At 37.5% G+C, this 19803-nt stretch overlaps 7 protein-coding genes across 7 annotated transcripts; 2 read left to right on the forward strand and 5 right to left on the reverse strand. All coding sequences in view use genetic code 12, as the record gives it.

The window, feature by feature from the left end:
* Nucleotides 1-230: 230 nt before the first annotated feature.
* PVL30_004986 (uncharacterized protein) lies at nt 231-1712 on the forward strand (the record flags this gene model as incomplete). The annotated part of the gene is made up of 1 exon (XM_001523170.2): nt 231-1712. One exon carries the CDS (start codon nt 231-233, stop codon nt 1710-1712), a length of 1482 nt encoding a protein of 493 aa, XP_001523220.2.
* Nucleotides 1713-1862: 150 nt separating this feature from the next.
* On the reverse strand, nt 1863-2300 carry MRPS16 (37S ribosomal protein S16, mitochondrial; the record flags this gene model as incomplete). Its single annotated transcript, XM_001523171.1, has 1 exon — nt 1863-2300. The coding sequence occupies one exon, from the start codon at nt 2298-2300 to the stop codon at nt 1863-1865; it is 438 nt and encodes a 145-aa protein (XP_001523221.1).
* A 426-nt stretch (nt 2301-2726) lies between these two features.
* RRP12 (pre-rRNA processing protein) lies at nt 2727-6818 on the reverse strand (the record flags this gene model as incomplete). The annotated part of the gene is made up of 2 exons (XM_001523172.2): nt 2727-6593; nt 6813-6818. The coding sequence occupies 2 exons, from the start codon at nt 6816-6818 to the stop codon at nt 2727-2729; spliced, it is 3873 nt and encodes a 1290-aa protein (XP_001523222.2).
* A 149-nt stretch (nt 6819-6967) lies between these two features.
* Nucleotides 6968-9290, reverse strand: PVL30_004989 (uncharacterized protein; the record flags this gene model as incomplete). The annotated part of the gene is made up of 2 exons (XM_001523173.2): nt 6968-9014; nt 9283-9290. The coding sequence occupies 2 exons, from the start codon at nt 9288-9290 to the stop codon at nt 6968-6970; spliced, it is 2055 nt and encodes a 684-aa protein (XP_001523223.2).
* A 1180-nt stretch (nt 9291-10470) lies between these two features.
* On the forward strand, nt 10471-11481 carry PVL30_004990 (uncharacterized protein; the record flags this gene model as incomplete). Its single annotated transcript, XM_001523174.1, has 1 exon — nt 10471-11481. One exon carries the CDS (start codon nt 10471-10473, stop codon nt 11479-11481), a length of 1011 nt encoding a protein of 336 aa, XP_001523224.1.
* Nucleotides 11482-11837: 356 nt separating this feature from the next.
* On the reverse strand, nt 11838-16934 carry PVL30_004991 (uncharacterized protein; the record flags this gene model as incomplete). Its single annotated transcript, XM_001523175.2, has 2 exons — nt 11838-16640; nt 16914-16934. 2 exons carry the CDS (start codon nt 16932-16934, stop codon nt 11838-11840), a joined length of 4824 nt encoding a protein of 1607 aa, XP_001523225.2.
* Nucleotides 16935-18876: 1942 nt separating this feature from the next.
* On the reverse strand, nt 18877-19374 carry PVL30_004992 (uncharacterized protein; the record flags this gene model as incomplete). The annotated part of the gene is made up of 1 exon (XM_001523176.1): nt 18877-19374. One exon carries the CDS (start codon nt 19372-19374, stop codon nt 18877-18879), a length of 498 nt encoding a protein of 165 aa, XP_001523226.2.
* Between the last annotated feature and the right edge of the window lie 429 nt (nt 19375-19803).

Genomic DNA, 19803 nt, shown 5'->3' on the forward strand with positions numbered 1-19803 from the left:
ATTCTACAGAAATAGAATCTATTCTTTCTTCAATGGTTTAGGACTCGTAGTGTTCTTTTTTTTCCTACTTCCTCTCTTCGAGATGCTCTATTTTTTTTTTTAATGTATGATCCGTACATACGTACTTTTATTCTTTGGCTCTATTTGTTGTTTACATATTTGTATTTATATTTATATTTTGCAACACAATTTTTGAATATGAATTATACATCTAAAACAAAAAAAAAACAATGATTGTTGAAGAACCTTTTGGGTACGAAAGTTTTAGTTCGAATGTGACTAATTCGAGTTTGAATACAAGCTGTTTCTTGCAGTACGCTCAAGAAAATGGTCGTAGTATTGAAGACAGATCCCGCCGACGGTTGGGAAAAGAGGCACAGAGAGTAGCGGAGTTTCTGAAAATCATTTACGCATTGGATAAAACCCCATTAGAGAATTTGGATGCTTATATCACCGTTTGCATTAAAATTCTAAAAAGTTTAGATGTTTTGGAACTGAATTTGCAAGTAAATATGGAATATATGGAAAGCGTTATCGCGTTTTTGTCCAATAATAGATTGAAATACATCATGGAACGCATTGTCCTTGAAGCGTTGTCCAAATTCAGATGCCGTCGCATCACAATCCAAGAGCAACAAGGAATAGGCTTTATTGCAAAACTTGTTCAAAAAGTCTACATGTTTGACTCTATATGTGGCCATGTAATTGATCCCACATTGAGTGCCAGTGTATTGGAAGCAGTGATCAATACTAGAGCGCGCTATTTGGCTGCAAATTCACGCACTGAAGACTATAAACTCAAAAATTTCACGGTAATCTCAACTACAGTATTAAACAATTGCTTCTGGCCACCTTCAATTCAAATTTTTGATGTGTTGATACTGTGCGTTGAATCAATTTATATAAATGACGATGAGCAAGCTAAGTATATGGTTCAAAACATTGGAGTGTTTTTCGCCAACTTGTACCAACACCATTCTGAGATTGATGTCTCTATATTGTCCGAGTTGAAAATCGCGGCGCTGGCGCTTGTGATGGCCGCCTTGAATTTGAAATACCAGAGATGTAATGGAGAAGTAATGGAGATTGTTCAAAATCAATTTGAAGTGATCTTTGGTTCTCCATTAGAATATACACTGACACCGGTGATTGATAAACATCCATTTCCAGATAACCAATACTCTATACTTGCCCAACATTTGAGATACCCACCGGGAAAGCAAAACCTGGATTTTTATTGCTATGACAAAAAAGTCGACAGTAACGATTTAGCAGAATTCCCTAGAAGAATGACTCCGTTAAACTTTGAACTTTTTCATCAAAAAACTGCAAATAACCAGTCTTGCAAGAACAACATAGAGGAGAAAGAAGGCAACAACGACGGTGATGATAATGATAATGAAATTGATAATAAAGTTGATAATAAAGTTGATAATAAAGTTGATAATAAAGTTGATAATGATGTTGATAATAAAGTTGATAATTCTATTAATAATTATATTGATAATGAAAATGGTGACGGTGATGGTGATGACAGAAATAATAGTAGTAACGAAAGTTCGAGTGAGGTAGAGCTTCATCAAGGCAGGTTTGAGCCAATCAAATCTAAATTCAAATACAACTTCACCAACCGATATTTCAAAAAGAGGCACAATTCTACAGGACCAGGCGCAAATAAAAAGTCCAGATGGCACATCTTTCATAAAGCATGATTGACCAAACCTGGTATTCCCAACCTTCCCCAAAAGAAAGAAAACAGAATTTTCACATAATTTTTTTTTTCCTCTATTGCTATTTATTTACAAAAAAAAAAAAACAAACCATAAAAAAAGGAAATAATACATCCTTGTTTCTCCTTTGGTTTACCTATATTTCTTATCATTTCTTGGTCTCACTGGTTCAACTGGTGTTTCTTGTACCTCTTTAACGTCCTCAACAACCGGTGATGGAACCTGTTGTGTCAATTTAGCAGTCGCAGGCCAGAAACTTGGCAAGATTCCCGCTTTTTTGAATAACCAAGCCACTTTCTCAGTTGGCTCAGCTCCCTGACCCAACCAATACTTAGCCCTATGGAAATCTAAGCTGATATCTTTCACAGGTGGAGATTTGTCATGCAATGGTTGCGGAAGGGGTACCGCATTATATGTACCTATCACTTCGAGAGGTAATTTTTGCTGTGCTTTTTTGGCTTTCATTACAACAATATTGAACACAGGTTGGTTCTTACGACCAAAACGCGCAAGTCTTATCCTGACCAAATTCCTCTTGTGCGCAGTTCTTTCCGCTAGTGTCATAGACATTTTGGGATCAATGTTAGTGAATAGTTGTTGTAAATGGCGGGTGTGATGGCCTTAGTATTAATAGTAAAAAGAGTGGGAAGAGTGAGAGTACTAACTAAATCAGAGAGTTTTTGATGATTTTGATGAAACACAACTGGTAAGAAAACGAGAAGCAAAAAAAAAAGGGAAAAGAAAAGAGAAAGCCAAATAAAAATAATAATAATAACTTTAATAAAAACTTAAGCAGAGAGAATCCAAAGCCGCACAAGGTACCCTATTTGGCCAATATCTACAAATATTTTTTTACTTTTACTTTTACTACAACTAAATTATTCATTTGTTTTTACTCTCTTTATTCTGTATTCTTTATTTTGTTTATAAAATTCGTGTATTAATTTGCTACTTCCTCCGACCCTCTATTACTCCTTTTCAAAAATGTCCACAGATTCAAAATTTCTTTTTAGCCTTGAATTTTTGCTTGTTTGATGGCTTTGATATCTTTGATTTCCCAAGGGTTTTAGATTTCTTAAGGGCAGATTTGGGATTTGCGCCTGCTCTGTCATTATTATTATTATTAGTATCATCATCATCATCATCATCAGACCAATTGTCACCATCATCGTCATCACCACCCTTGGTCTTTTTGAATTTCAACTTGTTCTTTTGACCTCTCACTGGAGCCTGTTTAACAGCATCCAAGTAAGCATCAATACCCGAACCACTCTTTGCCAATGGATCTTCTTTATCACTTCCTTTAGCAATTGCACCATCTTCCTTGAAAACCAACTTGCCGTTTTTGGTCTTGAACTCATCTGTCTTTGATTTAAGATCAGATTTTGTGAATTTCTTTGGCTTGGAAGAAGAAATATGAGCTAATGCTTGACGATCTAACAAGTTGAGAGGCTCATCACCACTCTCCAAAATAAATTGGTTGGCTTTCTTGCCCTTATTCTTTCTTGAAGATGAAGATCTTTCTGCATCCTCATCGTATATATCAACGTCATCATCTGAGACATCCGAGTCGTATAATGCCTCCTCGTAAGCAGACACAAATTTCTTTTTGGCGCTCTTGGCATTGTGGGTTTCACCTTCAGCTACATCACCAGACTCAGGCAATGCTTCTTGCTTTCTCTTGGCTCTGTTTCTTGCCTTTTTGATGTTGATGACAAGTTTACGATCTTCCTCAGGGATTGCATTCTCCACCTCTTCGGCACCAAACTTTCGAATCAACCTTTCAATAATATGTTTAACCTTGCTCTTGAAGTGTCCCTTGTGCTCGTGCGACCATTTCATCAATTTAGTAAGGAGCTCGCTCAAATTGTTTCTCACCATTTCTTCGGGTAATGATAAAATCTCAACTTTCACAAATCCAATAGCTGATTTGGCAATCTCTCTAGAGTTGTGTGTGAGGAACAACTCAACAGTAGAGGCAATCTCCATCAACGTATCTATGGGCAAGTCATTTTTGAACTCAAAAATCAAACACGAAATCGCAGTGATTGTTGCCGAGATCATGTGTGGGTTTTGAGCTGCCAAACCAGCACTTATCATGGTGAAAAATTCCGAAAGCGATGATTCAGTGGATGGCGCATTTGCATCAAATCCAGGAACCTTGGCATTCTCAATTACACCACCTTCCTTCATCTTTTGACCCATCTTGATCAAAATTTGATAAGACAAGCCTCTTGAACGTTCATTCACATCCTTTGTAGCCATAATAATCTCCTGAACAATTGCTGGTATAAAGTACAAATCGGTTTGAGGAAGCAAGTCTAAAATTAACAAAATAGCATTCAATCTAGAGGCCTTTGCAGATTGACTAGTAACGCTTGTGGTCTCAATCAACTTCTTCTCAATCTCAACAATAAATTTCTGAATAGAAGCTCTGCCTTGCTCTGACTCTGCAAGATTGGTGATAATTCTGTACGATCTCTTTTGCAACAATGGCTTGCTTTCTAAATCTATCGTGAGTGCAAAGATCGAGAAAAGTGCATTGTGTGACTCAACAGGTAAGTACTTTGCCATTACAACAACCAAGTCCATCATTGTAACACCATTATCAGGAGTGGAGTTTTCCCCTTTTTTATTCTTGTTTTTATTCTTATCTTTATTTCCGGAACCCTCTTGCAAATCCTCATCCATTGCAGACTTCAACATCCCACAAACTTTATCAAAAGTTTGACTCAACTCTGGGGCTGGCACAATGCGCAAGTATGCCTCAATTGTTTCCAAAACAAAACCTCTGGATTCAGGCATGGTATAGGAAAAAACATTGAACAATACTGTGAGTATGTTTGACGCAATTGTAGACAAATATTCAATATTTGTACTTGCCGCTTGTTGTGGAAATTCCTGTTGAAGAAGCAACAAATTTGGTTGCTCTAATTTACCATCACGATACGCCAAATTCGATTCAACAAGCGTTCTCCATGCATGACAGATGAAAGTACGCAATTCAACCTTGGCAAACATCAAATCAGCCAATTGTGTTGCAAAAGCTTCATCGAAAGCAGACCTCAAATCTTTTGGCAAGTCGCAAAACTTTGGCAACAATGACCAAATCTGATCAATGATTGTTTGAAATATTTTGTTATTAATAGATTCCTTTTGTACAGAATTTGCAATTTTGGACTCAAAAAATTGCACAATAGGCAAGATTTGGGATTTGTAAAATCCGAGTTCAGCACAGCTAACATTATCTCTGAGAAGTGGCAACAACCAAGCTCTTCCAGGTCCATTAACATTCTCGCCCAAGTTCAATGGGAGTACACCCAATACAGCTTCAGGACCAAGTGCAGCAATAGCAGCCGCTAAACACTCCTCAGCCTCTTTGTTGTGCGGGAAATTATCCTTCTCGCTAGTTCTCCACTCACCAACAGTTTGCACAATGTTTAAAAAATCAGGGTTGGCTCTTGATTGAAATTTCAAAATTGTAGCTCTGACAAATTGCAATATCAAACCTGTTGCATTTTGGTACTTGATTGAAAATAGCTCTTTTTCGATAAACTCAGCAACAAACGTGATTGCCTCATCAACAGACTCGTAAATGTCTTCTGTGATTCCGTACTGCGCATTTGGTTGTAAAAGATATGTTTCTGGTACAGCATGGTTAATGATGGCAATCAAACACAGTGAAGCACTAGCATAAATGTCTCTGCTATCTGAAGAGAGGAACTCCGACACAATTTGAAGAACTTGTGGTAATTTTTTGATGCTCTCAAGCGGTGCCAATGCGCTAAATCCTTCAAAAGCTTTTGCTACAACGGCCAACCAAGCGGTACTCAAGTGGGTGTCATTCATGCTTGGCTTAAGATCAAAGATAATGTTGAGCACCTTGACGTACTTTTGCACGTCAATCACATTGGTCATGGACTTGAAGAGTCCTTCAAATGCTTCAAATGCGGCACGGATCAAGAATTGGTCTGATGTGTTTGCAATCTCCAAAAGTGCATCGCACAATTGCTCTATGCTTTTCACAGGCCACGAGTTGGCAGAAGTGATTATAGTGATGAGTTGAAGGCAATGAATGATTTGCGAGTTTAATTCTTTATCAGCACCACCCTTTTTATTGTGGTTGAAGTTCAAAAGTAGCTCTTGTAAATGCTTCAAAGTTACATCGGAAACGGCTGGTGCTGCAACATGTACAGTACTATTGTTGCCATTTGCACTTGCACTTGCACTTGCTGGTGGATGCAGAAGAATCTGTTTCACTGAATCTTGTGCTCTCTTTCTAACTTTGGGTCTTGGGTCAAAGGATAATTCCACAAGCGCAATGAGAGCCCTATTTGGCGAGACTGCACCACGGTGCAACCACTGAGCCCTGTCCTGGGCCAACAATAAACTTTCAATGGCTCCAATGGTAGACCTGACCAATGGTGCTTCTGCATCAATATTCAAAGGTTGTGACAATTTCAATAAGATCTCACTAAATTTTTGCTTTAACAAAGGCTTTGGTGTGAATGGAAATAAAAGGTCAAGGAAATAGGCAGTTGTGGCAGCAAGATTACTATCAAGTATTTTGTCATCCTGAATACATTGATCTAGCAAAGACAAAAAGGAAACCACATATGATACTGGTGTTTTTTCATTCTTTTGTTCTTCTATGTTTTCTTCGACTGCCGATAATATTATTGCCAAATGCTTTTGGTTTTCTAATTTCGAGTTGATTTGTGTGCGAATTTTCGAAAGCTTAAGTTCAAGCTCAAGCTCATTATTATCAGCTGATACGTTCGAAACAGCTTCAGACATTTGTTTTGGTTGTTGTTGTCTGTTGAGATGAAAGAGTACAGTTAGCTTGTTCTTGATAATAAGTGTCTCCCTCGTACTATATTTGTGTATTTTTACATATATATATATATTTTTTCTAGAGATCTGAGATGTGCTTTTCGCGAGATGCCCCTTCTCCTTCTCCCCTTCCTCTTCTTCTTTTTTTTCCCTCTCTCTCCCTCTCTGTGTTTTATTTTTTTTATTCATTATTTACTTTAAAAAAACCATAAGAGTCACGTGTAAAAAAGTATATGTGTACACACATACAGACATATAAATGGACTTGCAATGAAAATATTAATATACTCTTTTACCTACCAGAATTATTTCTTTTCTTCTCGTAAAGGAGAAAACAAAGAGATGAAGAAAAGAAACAAAAATCAATGAAAAAGTTCACGACTAAACAACTTAAGTATCACACGCTAAGCATCTAAGTTTAAGCTCTCTAACATAGTGTCTACAATCTCGATATCCCGTTCGTATTTCACAACCGCGCTTTGGTACAATTTGATATTCTCTGAATGCCAATCTCTTCCAAAGGATAATGGATCAAATGTCTCGTTATCCTGACTTATTGCATACTTTTTGGTTAAATAGTATCGAATATCATCAACCAACTCAATCGTATCGGTATCTTGACGCTCTTGAATCCTTGCTGCAGAGTCCTGAATTAAAGAGGCTAGTCTTTGCTTTTCATGTTCGTCTTTGAAAATGTACTGTAAGTTATGAGCAATCATCTTTGTTACATGTTGTTCAAGTTTGTCACATCTGGTTTGCCACGCCACGCGGATTAAATCGTAAGCATCGTGGTCGAGTTCATCAGAGAGCAGCTGAAACTCTGCATAGTCTAGTTTAGAGAAATAGGAACTGACTCGAACAGCACACATGGTTTTCAACCTGTCTAGAAGTAGTTCGTCTGCCGTGTAAAGAAGCTCAATTAGATGCTTCAAATGCATCTCCTTAACATCATCGTGGTAAAGGTATGAAAGTACCATATTTGCAACTTCTTGTGTCGCAATACTGCTGGAAAGCTGCAAGAATGGAAGATGTTCATCTTCAAAAGCCGGACGATTAACAATTTTGATTAACCCTTCTGTATAAAGTGACGACTTCTTTTCATGTGCAGAGGATGCGGAGAATCCAACTTTGAACATTGTGTCAAAGTATTCTGACCTTGCTAAGATGGATTTGTTTCCTGGGTAATAAAATACTGATTCAGTGGCCAAGTCTATAATGCCAAGAACCACATCGGGGATTGAAGGTTGTTGCAAGAAATGGGCACGATCTTTTTGTGACAAATACGACAGACAATCAATATCTTCAAAATCCACCTCTTGGTCAAAGTTTAGTGGTACTTGAACACTAGTCAGAAGAATATTTTCAGCGAGAAAGATGTCCAAGTCTTTGCGTGCCTTTTCAACAAAAGTGATTGCCAAATTGTGCTTGATTTTATACTGTTCTTTTTTACTTTGGGCTTTGGCAATTTCGTCTAGACCCTCGACCAAATCTTGAAGTTGGTATTCTTTTGCCAAGTCTCTGACTTTTTTTTGGATTGATTTGTCAGTGAGAGCCATTGAACTAGTCCTAAGGTACAAGTAGTCCACAATTACTTGAAATGCTTCAATCGTCACTGATTTGGGGAGGGTTACTACAACTTTATCCTTCCAATCACCAGAAAGAAGTTTGCGTTTGAAAAAGGGACTTCTCGCAGCTAGCAAGAATCTGTGCAAGCCAATATATTCCTGTTGCAGTTCCTGTTCGAATTCAAGTTCAGGTTCAAGTACCTTATTCTCTTTCTCATCACCACTAACATGAGTCGCTGGCTCTTCCAGTTGAATCTTGAAAAGAATATCTTTTTCTGCGCTTGAGTTGAGTAAAGAGGCGATATGAGCAGCAAAGGGCTGGTTGACATCTACTGCCTTTGAGATGTCAAAACTCACCAAAAGATCTCTAATTTCATCGGTTAATGCACCATAAACACATCTTGCACCTTCAAAAGTGTCTCTATCACAAACTGCGCCACGCTGAAGTAGGAGTTCGACAATTTTAATATGGCCACACAATGAGCTTAGGATCAATGGTGAATTATCGTATTCATCCACCTGATTGATATCTAGATTGGGAGTACTAAGAAGAGAGTCAACAGCTTCAAAATCTCCAGTTCGGCACGCTAGACATATCCTGGCAAACGCGTGTTTTGCTGGTGTCAAACCATCGTCATCTTCTCTATCATCACCACCAGTAGCTCTAGTCGTAGTGGCAGTGGCAGCGGTAGTAGTAGTAGTGGTAGTAGTAAAAGAAGAAGATGGTTGCCCATTTGTCGAAGGTGGCGATGTTGATGAAAATGGGCGGTTTTCAAAGTCGCCATCTCCGTTTGCGGAAGATAGCAGTTCGCTTGAATTTGAGTGCTCTTCGTGCTGTTCTAGTGACATGAGATAGTCTTTGACATCTGCTGCTTTGCCATTAGAACTTGGTGGTTACAATTTTACGCAAAAAATGGTCAAGAAATTATACACTACAAAACCCATTAGAATTGCGGAGCCACAAGTGAAAATAAAGCACATCGGCTCTTTCTGATTTCTGATTTCTAATTTATATTTTTTTTTTAATTTTTAATTTTTTTTTTTTTTTAATTTTTAATTTTTAATTTTTAATTTTTCAAAAGTTTTTTGGAATTCGCTACCATCGACAAATGCTCAAACAATAAAAAAGTTGATCATATTATATCATAACTCACCATCTCATTGAGAGGTTATATATTGTTTGCAATAGAAAAAAATTAAAGAGGGATGGAGTTAATTTTTAATCTTATTACACTAGGAGCCCAAAAGTTCAACTCAATTGTTGTTGTTACCCCCCTCCTTCCTTTTTTCCTGTTTGTTCTATTCTTCTTCTTTTGTCTTTTTCTTCTACTTTTTTTTCACCAGTTTTCGTTTCGATTTGTACGTTTGTCAATCCATAAAGGTATAATATGATCTACTATTTCCCAAATTTCATTTTTTTCTATGTTTCCATTTCTCCATTTCTCCATCTCTCTATTTCTTAACGAAGCAATGACCTACAGGCAATCCTTCTACATACATTTAAGCCAAGATGATTGACGACTAATAAACAAAACTTTACACACCTTTGATATAACTTACTCATGGTTTTGATCTACATCAACACTCATTATTAATAAAGTCTATTTCTTTAGGTGGCACAATTTTTTTCCATTATAAGGGATTTTCAATGCTACCAAATTTAAAGTTAACTTGTTTTTGTTTCTGTTTTTTTGATGCCGTTCATGGCTTTTTGATCAATCAATGAATCAAACTATCATGAAGAATGAAAATTCAAATTCTTAAAGAGACAACCACTATTGTCAAGAATCCATATGCTTTTAAGTTGCTTTTAAATCACTTTGAATTTGAGGAAAAAAAAAAACCAAAGGAAAACCTCCACACTGCCACCACCTCAATCACCAGGCCATGTTCATGCAACAAAAATTACGTTTCTTTCTTTTCCTTTTCCTGTTCCTTTTCCTTCTCTGTTCTGTTTTTCTCTTTTCAAATTAGGTTGTGTTTTTTCCTTTTTTTTTCAAATTGTAATATACTTTATTTGCACTTTTTTGTACTTGCAATACTCTAGCAAACAAACCCTGCATCAGCTGCTAAACGAGGGTTCTCTCTAACAAATGTGTGGAATTTAGTATGCAACTAACCCGCCATATCAAGAGTCCACTTGGGAGAATAAACACTATCAACCAATATATATATATATCAGAGTTTCTTGATCCTGATTCTCTATAATATTGAAACAAATAGACTAAATTTTTACTTCATACCACTTATTTCCATCCTCAATTTATCCTCAATTTATCCTCAATTTATCCTCAATTTATCCTCGATTCAAATCAGTGCAAATCAAATTTATTAATAGAGTGATGTCTGAAACTGCAGAAACTGTGATTGTTACCGGAGGAACCGGATACATTGGCCAGCACATTGTTGCCGAATTGCTCAAGGATGGATACAAAGTTGTTGCAATTGTTCGTTCGGCACAAGCAAGTTTAAACCTCATTAAACTATTCAACCATCCATACTTGTCGACTCAAGTTGTTGAGCAATTGGATAAACCCAAATCGATTGACTTTGTTTTAAAACAACACAAAGAAGCTACCGCTTTTATTGCTTCCGCCGCCGTTGTCAAATTTGATGCTCAAGATCAAGAAGAAGAAGTCTTGAAGCCAAGTCTTGCCATCATTGAAAACACATTGAAATCAATTCATCATTATGGCGAGCAGATTAAAAGAGTCGTGTTGACATCTTCAACCGCGGCAATTGTTGGCCCCGATAAGGCATTCAGTGCCACAGCTGAGTATTCCGAGGATGACTGGTCACCTTTGACTTATGAGGCCGGCAAAGCAAATGGAACCATGGCTTATTTCACTTCGAAGAAATTGAATGAAGAATATGCTTGGAAATACATCAAGGAAGAAAAGCCGCATTTCGATCTTGTTTCCGTGAACCCGGCATTAATTCTTGGCCCCGTAACTTTTGCAAGCGAGGTTAGCTTGGAGAAATTTCCATCTACAACTGGTATGATTGGAGGTTTATTGCATTTGCAAAAGGATAGTTATGTTACCGAACTCCAATCTGGCGCCATCGATGTCAGGGACGTTGCGAAAGTCCACGTTTCTGTGATCAAGAACCCCAAGGCTTCAAATCAAAGATTGTTGCTCGAAGCATACAAGACTACCAATCCAAACATGATCAACATCATCAAAAACAATTTCCCCGAATACAACGACAAGTTACCCGACGTCGCACCTGATTCTGAGTCCGATTTTAAACTTCCATCGGACACCAAAACAAAAGAAATTTTGGGAATCAAACACTATGAATACACATTGGAGCAATCTGTTGTTGATTTGGTCAAGCAGATTTTGAAATAGCTTTAGTCTAATAAGTCTTTCAACATATGTGTACATATACATATACATATATATATATAAATAAATAGACAAGATTTTCAATTACAAGGTTCTCTAGTAATATTCAGTTCTTTCCTCTGTTCATAACAATACACTCTAATCTTTGATATGAAAAATTGATAATTAATAATTAACGCGTAAAACTATTCTGTAAATATAAAACTTTAACTAATACAAAAAACTTATGAAAAAAATTGATAAAAAAAAGATAATAATAATAATAAAAAAATATAATCAACGAAAAGCAAAGCATTGTAAAGCAAATGTTTTTAATAAAGAAACAAAGTTACCGACCTAAGTCCAACTCTTTTTGAGGACTACTCCTCATAAGAGTTTACGAAATACTTCATCATCTTTTGTTTAAACTTGCTGGGCTTTTTCTCTTTCTTTTCCTTGGTCTTGCCTTTCTCTTTCTTTCCTGTCTTGTCATTAACAACAACAACATCTTCTCCTTCTATGCCCGCCCCGCTTCCAGAAACACCACCAATATTCGTGCCTGCGCCTACTGGCTGATGAGCTTCTGCATCGTGAGTTGATTGCGTAGTGGGCACTGTATCAGCACTGGCCTGCACAGAATCAGTACTTCTTTCAGCCTCGTCAACAGTTAAAAAAGTATCTTGTTGTTGAGGTGTTTGAGTGGATCGCACCTGCTGCTGCTGCTGTTGCTGTTGCTGTTGCTGTTCTTTGGATAAAGCAAGGTTGTTAAACTGCTTGTTACCATTTATCTGCTTTCCATTTGGTGCATCTCTCTTGATGAACTGTGATCCAGCAACACTCTCGTTTACCTTTGGTGCTGTAACACCTGGTGCATTCTTTTTGACAAATGCCAGCGACTTGACCTCATTATGATGGTATTGTTGAGGCTGCTGTTGTTGCTGATTTTCTTGAAAATTTGGTTTAGGCTGATATTGTTGTTGCTGTTGTTGTTGTTGTTGTTGTTGATTTTGCAAATCGTCAAGATCTTTTCTAGGTGGAACAACCACTTCATCTTGTGGCAAATCTTTTCTTGGTGGAACATCATCAACATCTCCATCAACCACAGGCTCTTCCACAATTATGGCATCCACTATTCCCGCACCTTCAAGGGTTTGATCAGAAATAGGAGATCCGCTGATTATGGGAGTTCCATGTTCATCAACATCTGCACGTGGTGGCACATCATCCTCAACCAGAACCAAACCTTCATCAATTACTGCGACTAAATCTTCTTTATTACCATCACCATTTTTTTCGCCCAAATCAGTTGCAGTTGAAAGGTGTTCGTAGCTTTTAAAGGATGGCTCGTTAGTAGAATGGTCCTCCTCTTCCTCTTCTTCTTTGTCATCATCATCATCATCATCATTGATTTCATTCAACTGTGGAACCGATACTCGAGACACATCATCATTTTTATTTTGGGTCGCACCAAAATGTCCCTCTTCTGCCTTTGATCCAGCTTCTACACCTGCAATACCTGCAGCAGCAATCACAGGAGCAGCATCATAAACTGAGTTTCTCGGTTTGCTGCTCAAGTTTGGCAGTGGGTAATATTGATCTGGAAGTGGGGTATTCGATGCACTCTGAATCGTCGTAGATGCGAGACCTGTCGAGGATGAAGCTGGAGCATTAGCCGTAGCATTAGCATTAGCATTAGCATTAGCATTAGCAGGAGTAGGGACAGTTCTACTTCCCAAATCGGATTCGTTTAATGCTGGTTTTTCATTGTCTTCAATTTTATCACCGTCTTCGACGTGATGGCCCTCATGTGAATAGTTTCTTGGCACAGAAATTTTGTAAAACTTTTCATCATCTAACGCATCACCACTTTCTTCCAGACCAGAACCACGAAACTCGTCATTTACAACGATTGGAACAGCAGGACTCAAATAAGCAGGCTCACTCAATTGAGTATCATTCGACAAACTAACACCAGTAGTAGAAATAGTTGCATCGGTTTCATTTACTGCTGTCGGTTGCTTTTTTGATCCACTGACTGATGTAGTGTCATTTACTATAGGCTGTGGACTTGCCAACCGTGGATCTAATGACTTTTGACCAGGACTTGCGACAGATTTATTTGTCTCCTTCACAACCTCTTGTTTTTGCGGAGTCGTAATACGCTCAAGCGGTTGCGTATTATAAACTGCTCCAACTGGTTGAGTTTTGCTCACAGTCTGTGTAGGTGGCGTCCTAGCAGGTTGGACACTACTATTAGTGGTATTAGCAATAACAGGTTTGCTAGCCCCATTTGTATCCATACCAGTTCCAGTTCCAGCACTAGCGTTAACTCCAGTACCAGCGACATCACTAGCAATGACTGGTGATGCAAATGCACCGTGTTTGAAATCAACGGGCTCCGAAATACTTGGTTTTGTGTTGGCACCTTCTTTTGATGCAATGGTTTCCAGTTGACTTTGGCGTCTTTTCTTTCCAAATAAACCACCAAACAACTTTCTATCCTTCTTCTTTGCATCCTTTGCATCTTTTGCATCCTTTTGCGCTTGCTTCTCAGCTTGTTTTTCGGCTTTCGCATACTCTTTCTCGGCCCTCTTTTCATTCTCCGCACGTTCTTTTATTAATCGCTTCTCCTCCTCTTCATGTTCCTTAACAACTCTTTTCTGTTCATTTTCCTTAGCCTTCAATTGTTCTTTCACTTTATTACGTTTGTCCTTCTCACGTTCTTCAACAAGTCTTTTTTCCTCCTTGGCACGTTCTTTACGATTGGCTGATACGGCAGGCGCATCCCTCATGGAATACATCTTAAACTGTTCATGGTGATTACTATATTCGTAATTTGCTGGCACAGCTTGACCGGCACCACTTGTACCACTTGCACCACCCACGCCTTGTAATTCTTCTGGCTGCGAGTTCTGTTGACCTTCTTCAGCAACATTATTGTTTTGAACTGGAGACAATGCCGTCGCAGGTGCCGATTGAGGTGCTGCGAGAGATCCAGTTACAACTTGCAGTTGCTGTTCAGTCGAATAATCCCTGGATTGAGCACGCTGTTTTCTTGGACTCAATGATAAAAATCCAAACTTCTTTTTCTCTTGTTGTGGTTCATATTGCTGTGGCTGCATATTAGGTGTTGGAGCACCGGCGTTGAAACTAGATGATTGTGGTAATGGAGGTTGTTGTTGAGGTTGTTGTTGTGCTTGTGTTTGTACTTGTGTTTGTGTTTCTGTTTGTGATGGTGGTGGTGGTGGCACTTGACCAGGATCACGATCACCGTAAACGTTTCTGTATGCCGCTTGCATTGCAGCCGCATAAAAGTCTGGCGATACCGTATTAGATGTTCTAGTACCTGAAGAAGTTTTTGATTTATTATTTGAAATATGTTGGTGAGGTGAAGATGTCGAATTTCCTGTAGAGATGGTTTTATTCACTGGAACAGGAATTGTTTCTACATGATCATCGAACTTGATTGAACTTCCCGAAGATTGACCAAAGCTAGTTCTATCCCTGGATTGAGAGGGAGAAGTAAAACGTCCTGCGAGGCCAACTTTAGGAGAAGGTGCACTAGCAGGATTTGTCAAAGGACTCCTTGGAGATCTCAATGTTCTAACCTGCTGCTGCTGTTGTTGTTGTTGTTGATAATGTTGTTGTTGATAATGTTGTTGTTGTGGTGGTGGTGGTTGTGGTGCGTAACGTTGTTGCTGTGAAGTCGTATCAGCCAAATTCTTATATGGGTGGTTCGAAGCAGAGGCTTGGGGTTGCTTGCTTGGAGAGTTTGCGTGCACTGCAGCCGATGCAGCTGATGCAGCCGCTGCTGCTGAGTTCTGTTTCGCAGAAGGAGATGTTGGTACAACTTCCCTTTCAGTTGGGCGGTCCTCGACTCTTGTTTTCAAAATTGATCTTAATGGTTGACCCCGACTGTCCAAAGAAGACGTTCTATCTTGAGAAGGAAGGAATGCCTTGGGCGGTTCAAAAGCTTCTCCCAACGCCTGGTGTGGAGCTGCTTGGTCAGCATTGAGAGTGTCGTCAATATCATCATCGCCATCAAATGTTGTTTCTTGAATGCTATCAAGGTTACCATTCCCATTCCCATTATTAATTCCACTTGCGCCTCCAGTCCAGTTTTCACCATTTCTTTGCTCTTCATCAGTATTCAATTTGAGTGCGTTTCCTCTCGACTCAGGTTCATCTACTTGGTAGTCATAATCAAAGTTTTGCAAGTCTTCGTCAATCTTGCTCAAACTGATGGGTATCTGCGTTAATGAGTTATTTCTGTAATTTGCTGAGCTAAGCGAGTTGTTTCTTGAATTGCTTCTGGAAATGTTTTTAGTAGAGGTTTCAACAATATTTGAACCATCTGGGAAAGTCTTAATTGTCTTTGTAGTGATAGATTGTACTCTTCCGTGAGCATCAACAACTTTTGTTGTTGTAGTAGTTACTACAAATTCTTCTTCTTCTTCTTCTTCTTCGTCGTTGTCCTGCTCTTCTTCCTCCAAACCTTGCTCTTCCCCTTGGCCCACTAACCTTTCATCGCCGTATCGTGCATTTCCCCTTCTGCCAAGACTTCCTGCTCTTTGTTTTGCCCCTGCTGCTCTTCTTTGTCCTGAAATGTGTTCACCATTGTGGTCATAGTAAAGTTCATCTTCGGTCTCTTCAGGCAAATAACTACCATACTGTTGCTGTTGATGTTGGTGTTGCTGGTGTTGATTTTGATTTTGATTTTGATTTTGTTGCGAATTGTAAAGGTTGCTGTGCCTTTGCTGCAATTGGTTGTGGCTCAATTGGCTGCTTCTGGTTAAACTTCCTCTACTTTGTAGTGATGCTGCAGTTAAACTATTTGATCGTCTCGAAACGCCCACTCTTGATTGTACAGGGTTGTATGATGCCAGTGGGTTGTAAGTGTATTGTCTCAACGAATTTGCTCTACCGCTTGAACTCAATGAATTTGATCTTGCAACTGCTCCATATTGTCTTTGCGCAGCTGTTCTATTGAATTGGTTAGGATTGTTTTGCACAGGACTACTATGAAGTCTCAATGCAGCGGCAGCAGCCTGTCCAGCACTGGTCATGGATTTTGTTCGTTCATTTTGAGAGTTTACGGGTAATCCGGCATGTTGCGTTTGTTGATGGTATGTGTTGAGGTCATGAGCATACTTGCTGAATCCTTGATAGGAGTCTGATCTTCTCTATTATAATTAAAAAGTTAGTAAACTAGTTAAATGGAAATTTTCTTTGGGTCATATAATGATGAGATAACCAATTGGCGGGGGGGGGGGGGGTGATTTGATTGGAGCAAAAATAACATTGTATTTTCATTTCCCTCACTGAGATAGATTAAGCAAGTTAAATTTACTCAATCAAAGTGCCGGTTGGTAAAATAAAAACTAATGTGATGATAAACAAGATAATAGTATGGAAAAATATAAACAAACAACTGGGGTTGATTGATTGACACATACTCTTCTATCGAATAAACCCATTGGTAATATGGTATGATATGAGGAGAAAAGATAATTAGAGAAGAAAGAGAATGGTGAGGGTGATGGTGGTGGTGGTTATAAAAAAAAAATGGTAATAATATCTTTTGAAATTGATCAAGTTTTATGATCTCGTATTCCAAATTTGCGGGATATATTTATATGGATATATAATCTATTTTGGGTATACCTTAGAGGCATTCCCCTTATTGTGGTTTAATATTTTTGTTCTTCTTTAATTTACTTTATTATTTATAATTTGTTTTTTTATTTTAGTTTATTTTTGCTACTGTTGCTATTTCACATATAGAGACACATATAGACACACAAAGAGAGAGAGACAAAGAAAGTGTGTGTATGTGTATAAAGAGTTGCATCATTAGAACAGAAGCTTCCGCATTTCTTTCCTTACTTAAGCGTAACTGAAATTTCAGTGCAAAAGGTTGTTTCCACCAAATAACTGAAGAAGCTTTAAAATACCAAAAAATCCTTTTAAATACAAAAAGGGAAGAACAATAATAGTCTACTAACCTAAATCTTTCAGAAGAGAATATATATTCTCATATCATTAGCACAACGCAGAGTTAAAATAGTACATGATAATAATACAATAAACACCTTATAATAAGCAATTCATCTATTCTATAAATTTAAAATATAAAAAAATACTACATTTCGTGACTAACAAAAATCATTTGGCTTATCCCTTAATGAGTAGAAACAGAAAAGTTAAAGAAAAGTGTAGAAAGAAGAACAAAAAGAAAAAAAAAAAGACAAAGACAAAGATAATGTAGAGGAAGAATAGGAACAAGGAGGGGGAGGGGTGGAAGAAGCACTAATCGACGTTCCATATATATTGTAAATTTGTTTTTCCTTTACCTTTTTCCCTTTCACGTTGTTTTTTTGTTTTTTTGAGTTCAGTATGGTTGATGCTACATAATATAGCCGTGAATATTGTTCAAGATTGCGATGACACCATAACTTTAGTCAACTTGAGTCTAAAGGACGGTAGGAAGGGGGAAAAAAATAAGAGTTGTTTTGAAAAAGAGGCTTTGCAGTAAGTTTTGCAAGAAAGAATGATAAAAAAAAAAGCAGTCATCGTGTTCTCGAGCAACTTTTCTCACTCGTATTGTTCTCTCTCTGGCTAAGACCCGACTTTCTTTGTTCTCTTGTCAATTTAACAAATTTGTTTTTTAATTTTTTTTTTATTTGCTTTAAAAAGATACAAAATATCAAGAAAACAAAACAATTGGTTTATGAAAATTTCATAGTCATTCAAAGTATATAACTTTTATTAGTTAATTTAGTGGAATTATTGGTTCAACGGTGGAAACTTGAGGAAGCAAAGTGTAGTTGAAAAACGATTTGCAAGATAGGAATTGTGCGGTAATCAAGGGGAAAAGCTAAGAGAGATAGATAGATAGAGAGAGAGATAGAAACAGAGATAAGAATAAGTACAATATGCGATGGCTTTCAATCTCTAATCGAATGCAGACTACTTTTAAATGTAACACAAAACAAATAATATAAAGCCGAAGTGTCAGTAACGGTAGAAATGGAGGAGGAAGAGGAAGACGAAGAATTACAAGAAGGAAGAGACTGAAGAATATAGAATCAAGAATAAAATTGGAAAAGCTGTTGCCTCATTACAATTTTCTAGACTATTATTAACGAATTGAAGAATAATTTGATAAAAATTTGTTTTTGTAAAGGAAAAAGCCCTACTTAGCTAGTAAGCGATGTGAAATAAAGGAAGGCAAGGCATAATAGATCAAATATATCTTTCTACCACTCGCTCCCTCTACCATCCGTTGTCAAAAAATGATATAAGACTAATCAAAAAAAAAAGCAAAAGAAAAAGACCGAAGTAAAAGCAAATAGCCAGAACAAGCCAAAGAAAAGGAAGCAGAATAATAGTACTAAAAAAACAACAAAAAGAACAAACTTATTGCAGTTCTTTAAAAGCCTCATTATCAACCATCTTGTGCAAAACATTGAATCTTTGCAGAATTTCATGGTTTAATTGTATCAGCTCGTGTACAAATCTTTTCAACTTTGTATTCTCCTCGTTCAATTTTATATTCTCAGTTTGCAACTTTTGATTCTCCTCAAATGCATTCTTGATAAATGGCAAGCATTGTTGAATATCTTCCAATGCCGAACTCCATTGTTCATAGCTCTGTGGCTGAACATTGGTACCAAAAACTTCGCTGTTTTCATAAGTAGTGGTATTGAGGGGCACACTATTTGCTGCCACCTGTTCACCAATGGTGGTAATACTGGTGTTGATAGCTGTTTTGGCATTATTGGTTTGCGTTAAATTGTTATCACAGCTAACAGTTGATTTAAAAGGCGAACGCAGCAATGCATTTAACTGTGAACATTCTTGACCATCTACAATGGAGGTTCTTCTAGAGGAAGGTAATAACTGTGACAGACTCATTATGGTTGTTTTTGTATTCTGAAAAAAGAACAATATAGTTAGTGTGATAATGATTGAGATATATACAAAAAAAAAAAAAATTTCAATTTTGGTTGCAAATCAAACTTGATTACTTCAATCCCCTCATTTCCTCCCTTTACATATTCTCCTACATAAATATCAACACACAAAAAAAGAAGCCAAAAAATATTAAAAAAAAAAATATATATATATAATTATAATTATAATCTTTACATTTATAATAGTTCAAAACTCATATGAAAGCATCATCATTTGAAAACAAAATGTCTACAGTTCGTCAATGCTTCCTTTATTTTTGTACTTTTTCTCCTTACCAAAGAAACAAAACGAATAACTTTAAAATAGATCACGTGGTGTTTGGTTTGGAAGTTTCAATTCATCAAATAAAAAAAAAAGTAGTGAGAGTAC

The sequence above is a fragment of the Lodderomyces elongisporus genome, chromosome 7 (genome assembly GCF_030384665.1).
Source record: "Lodderomyces elongisporus chromosome 7, complete sequence".
NCBI classification, from domain to species: domain Eukaryota; kingdom Fungi; phylum Ascomycota; class Pichiomycetes; order Serinales; family Debaryomycetaceae; genus Lodderomyces; species Lodderomyces elongisporus.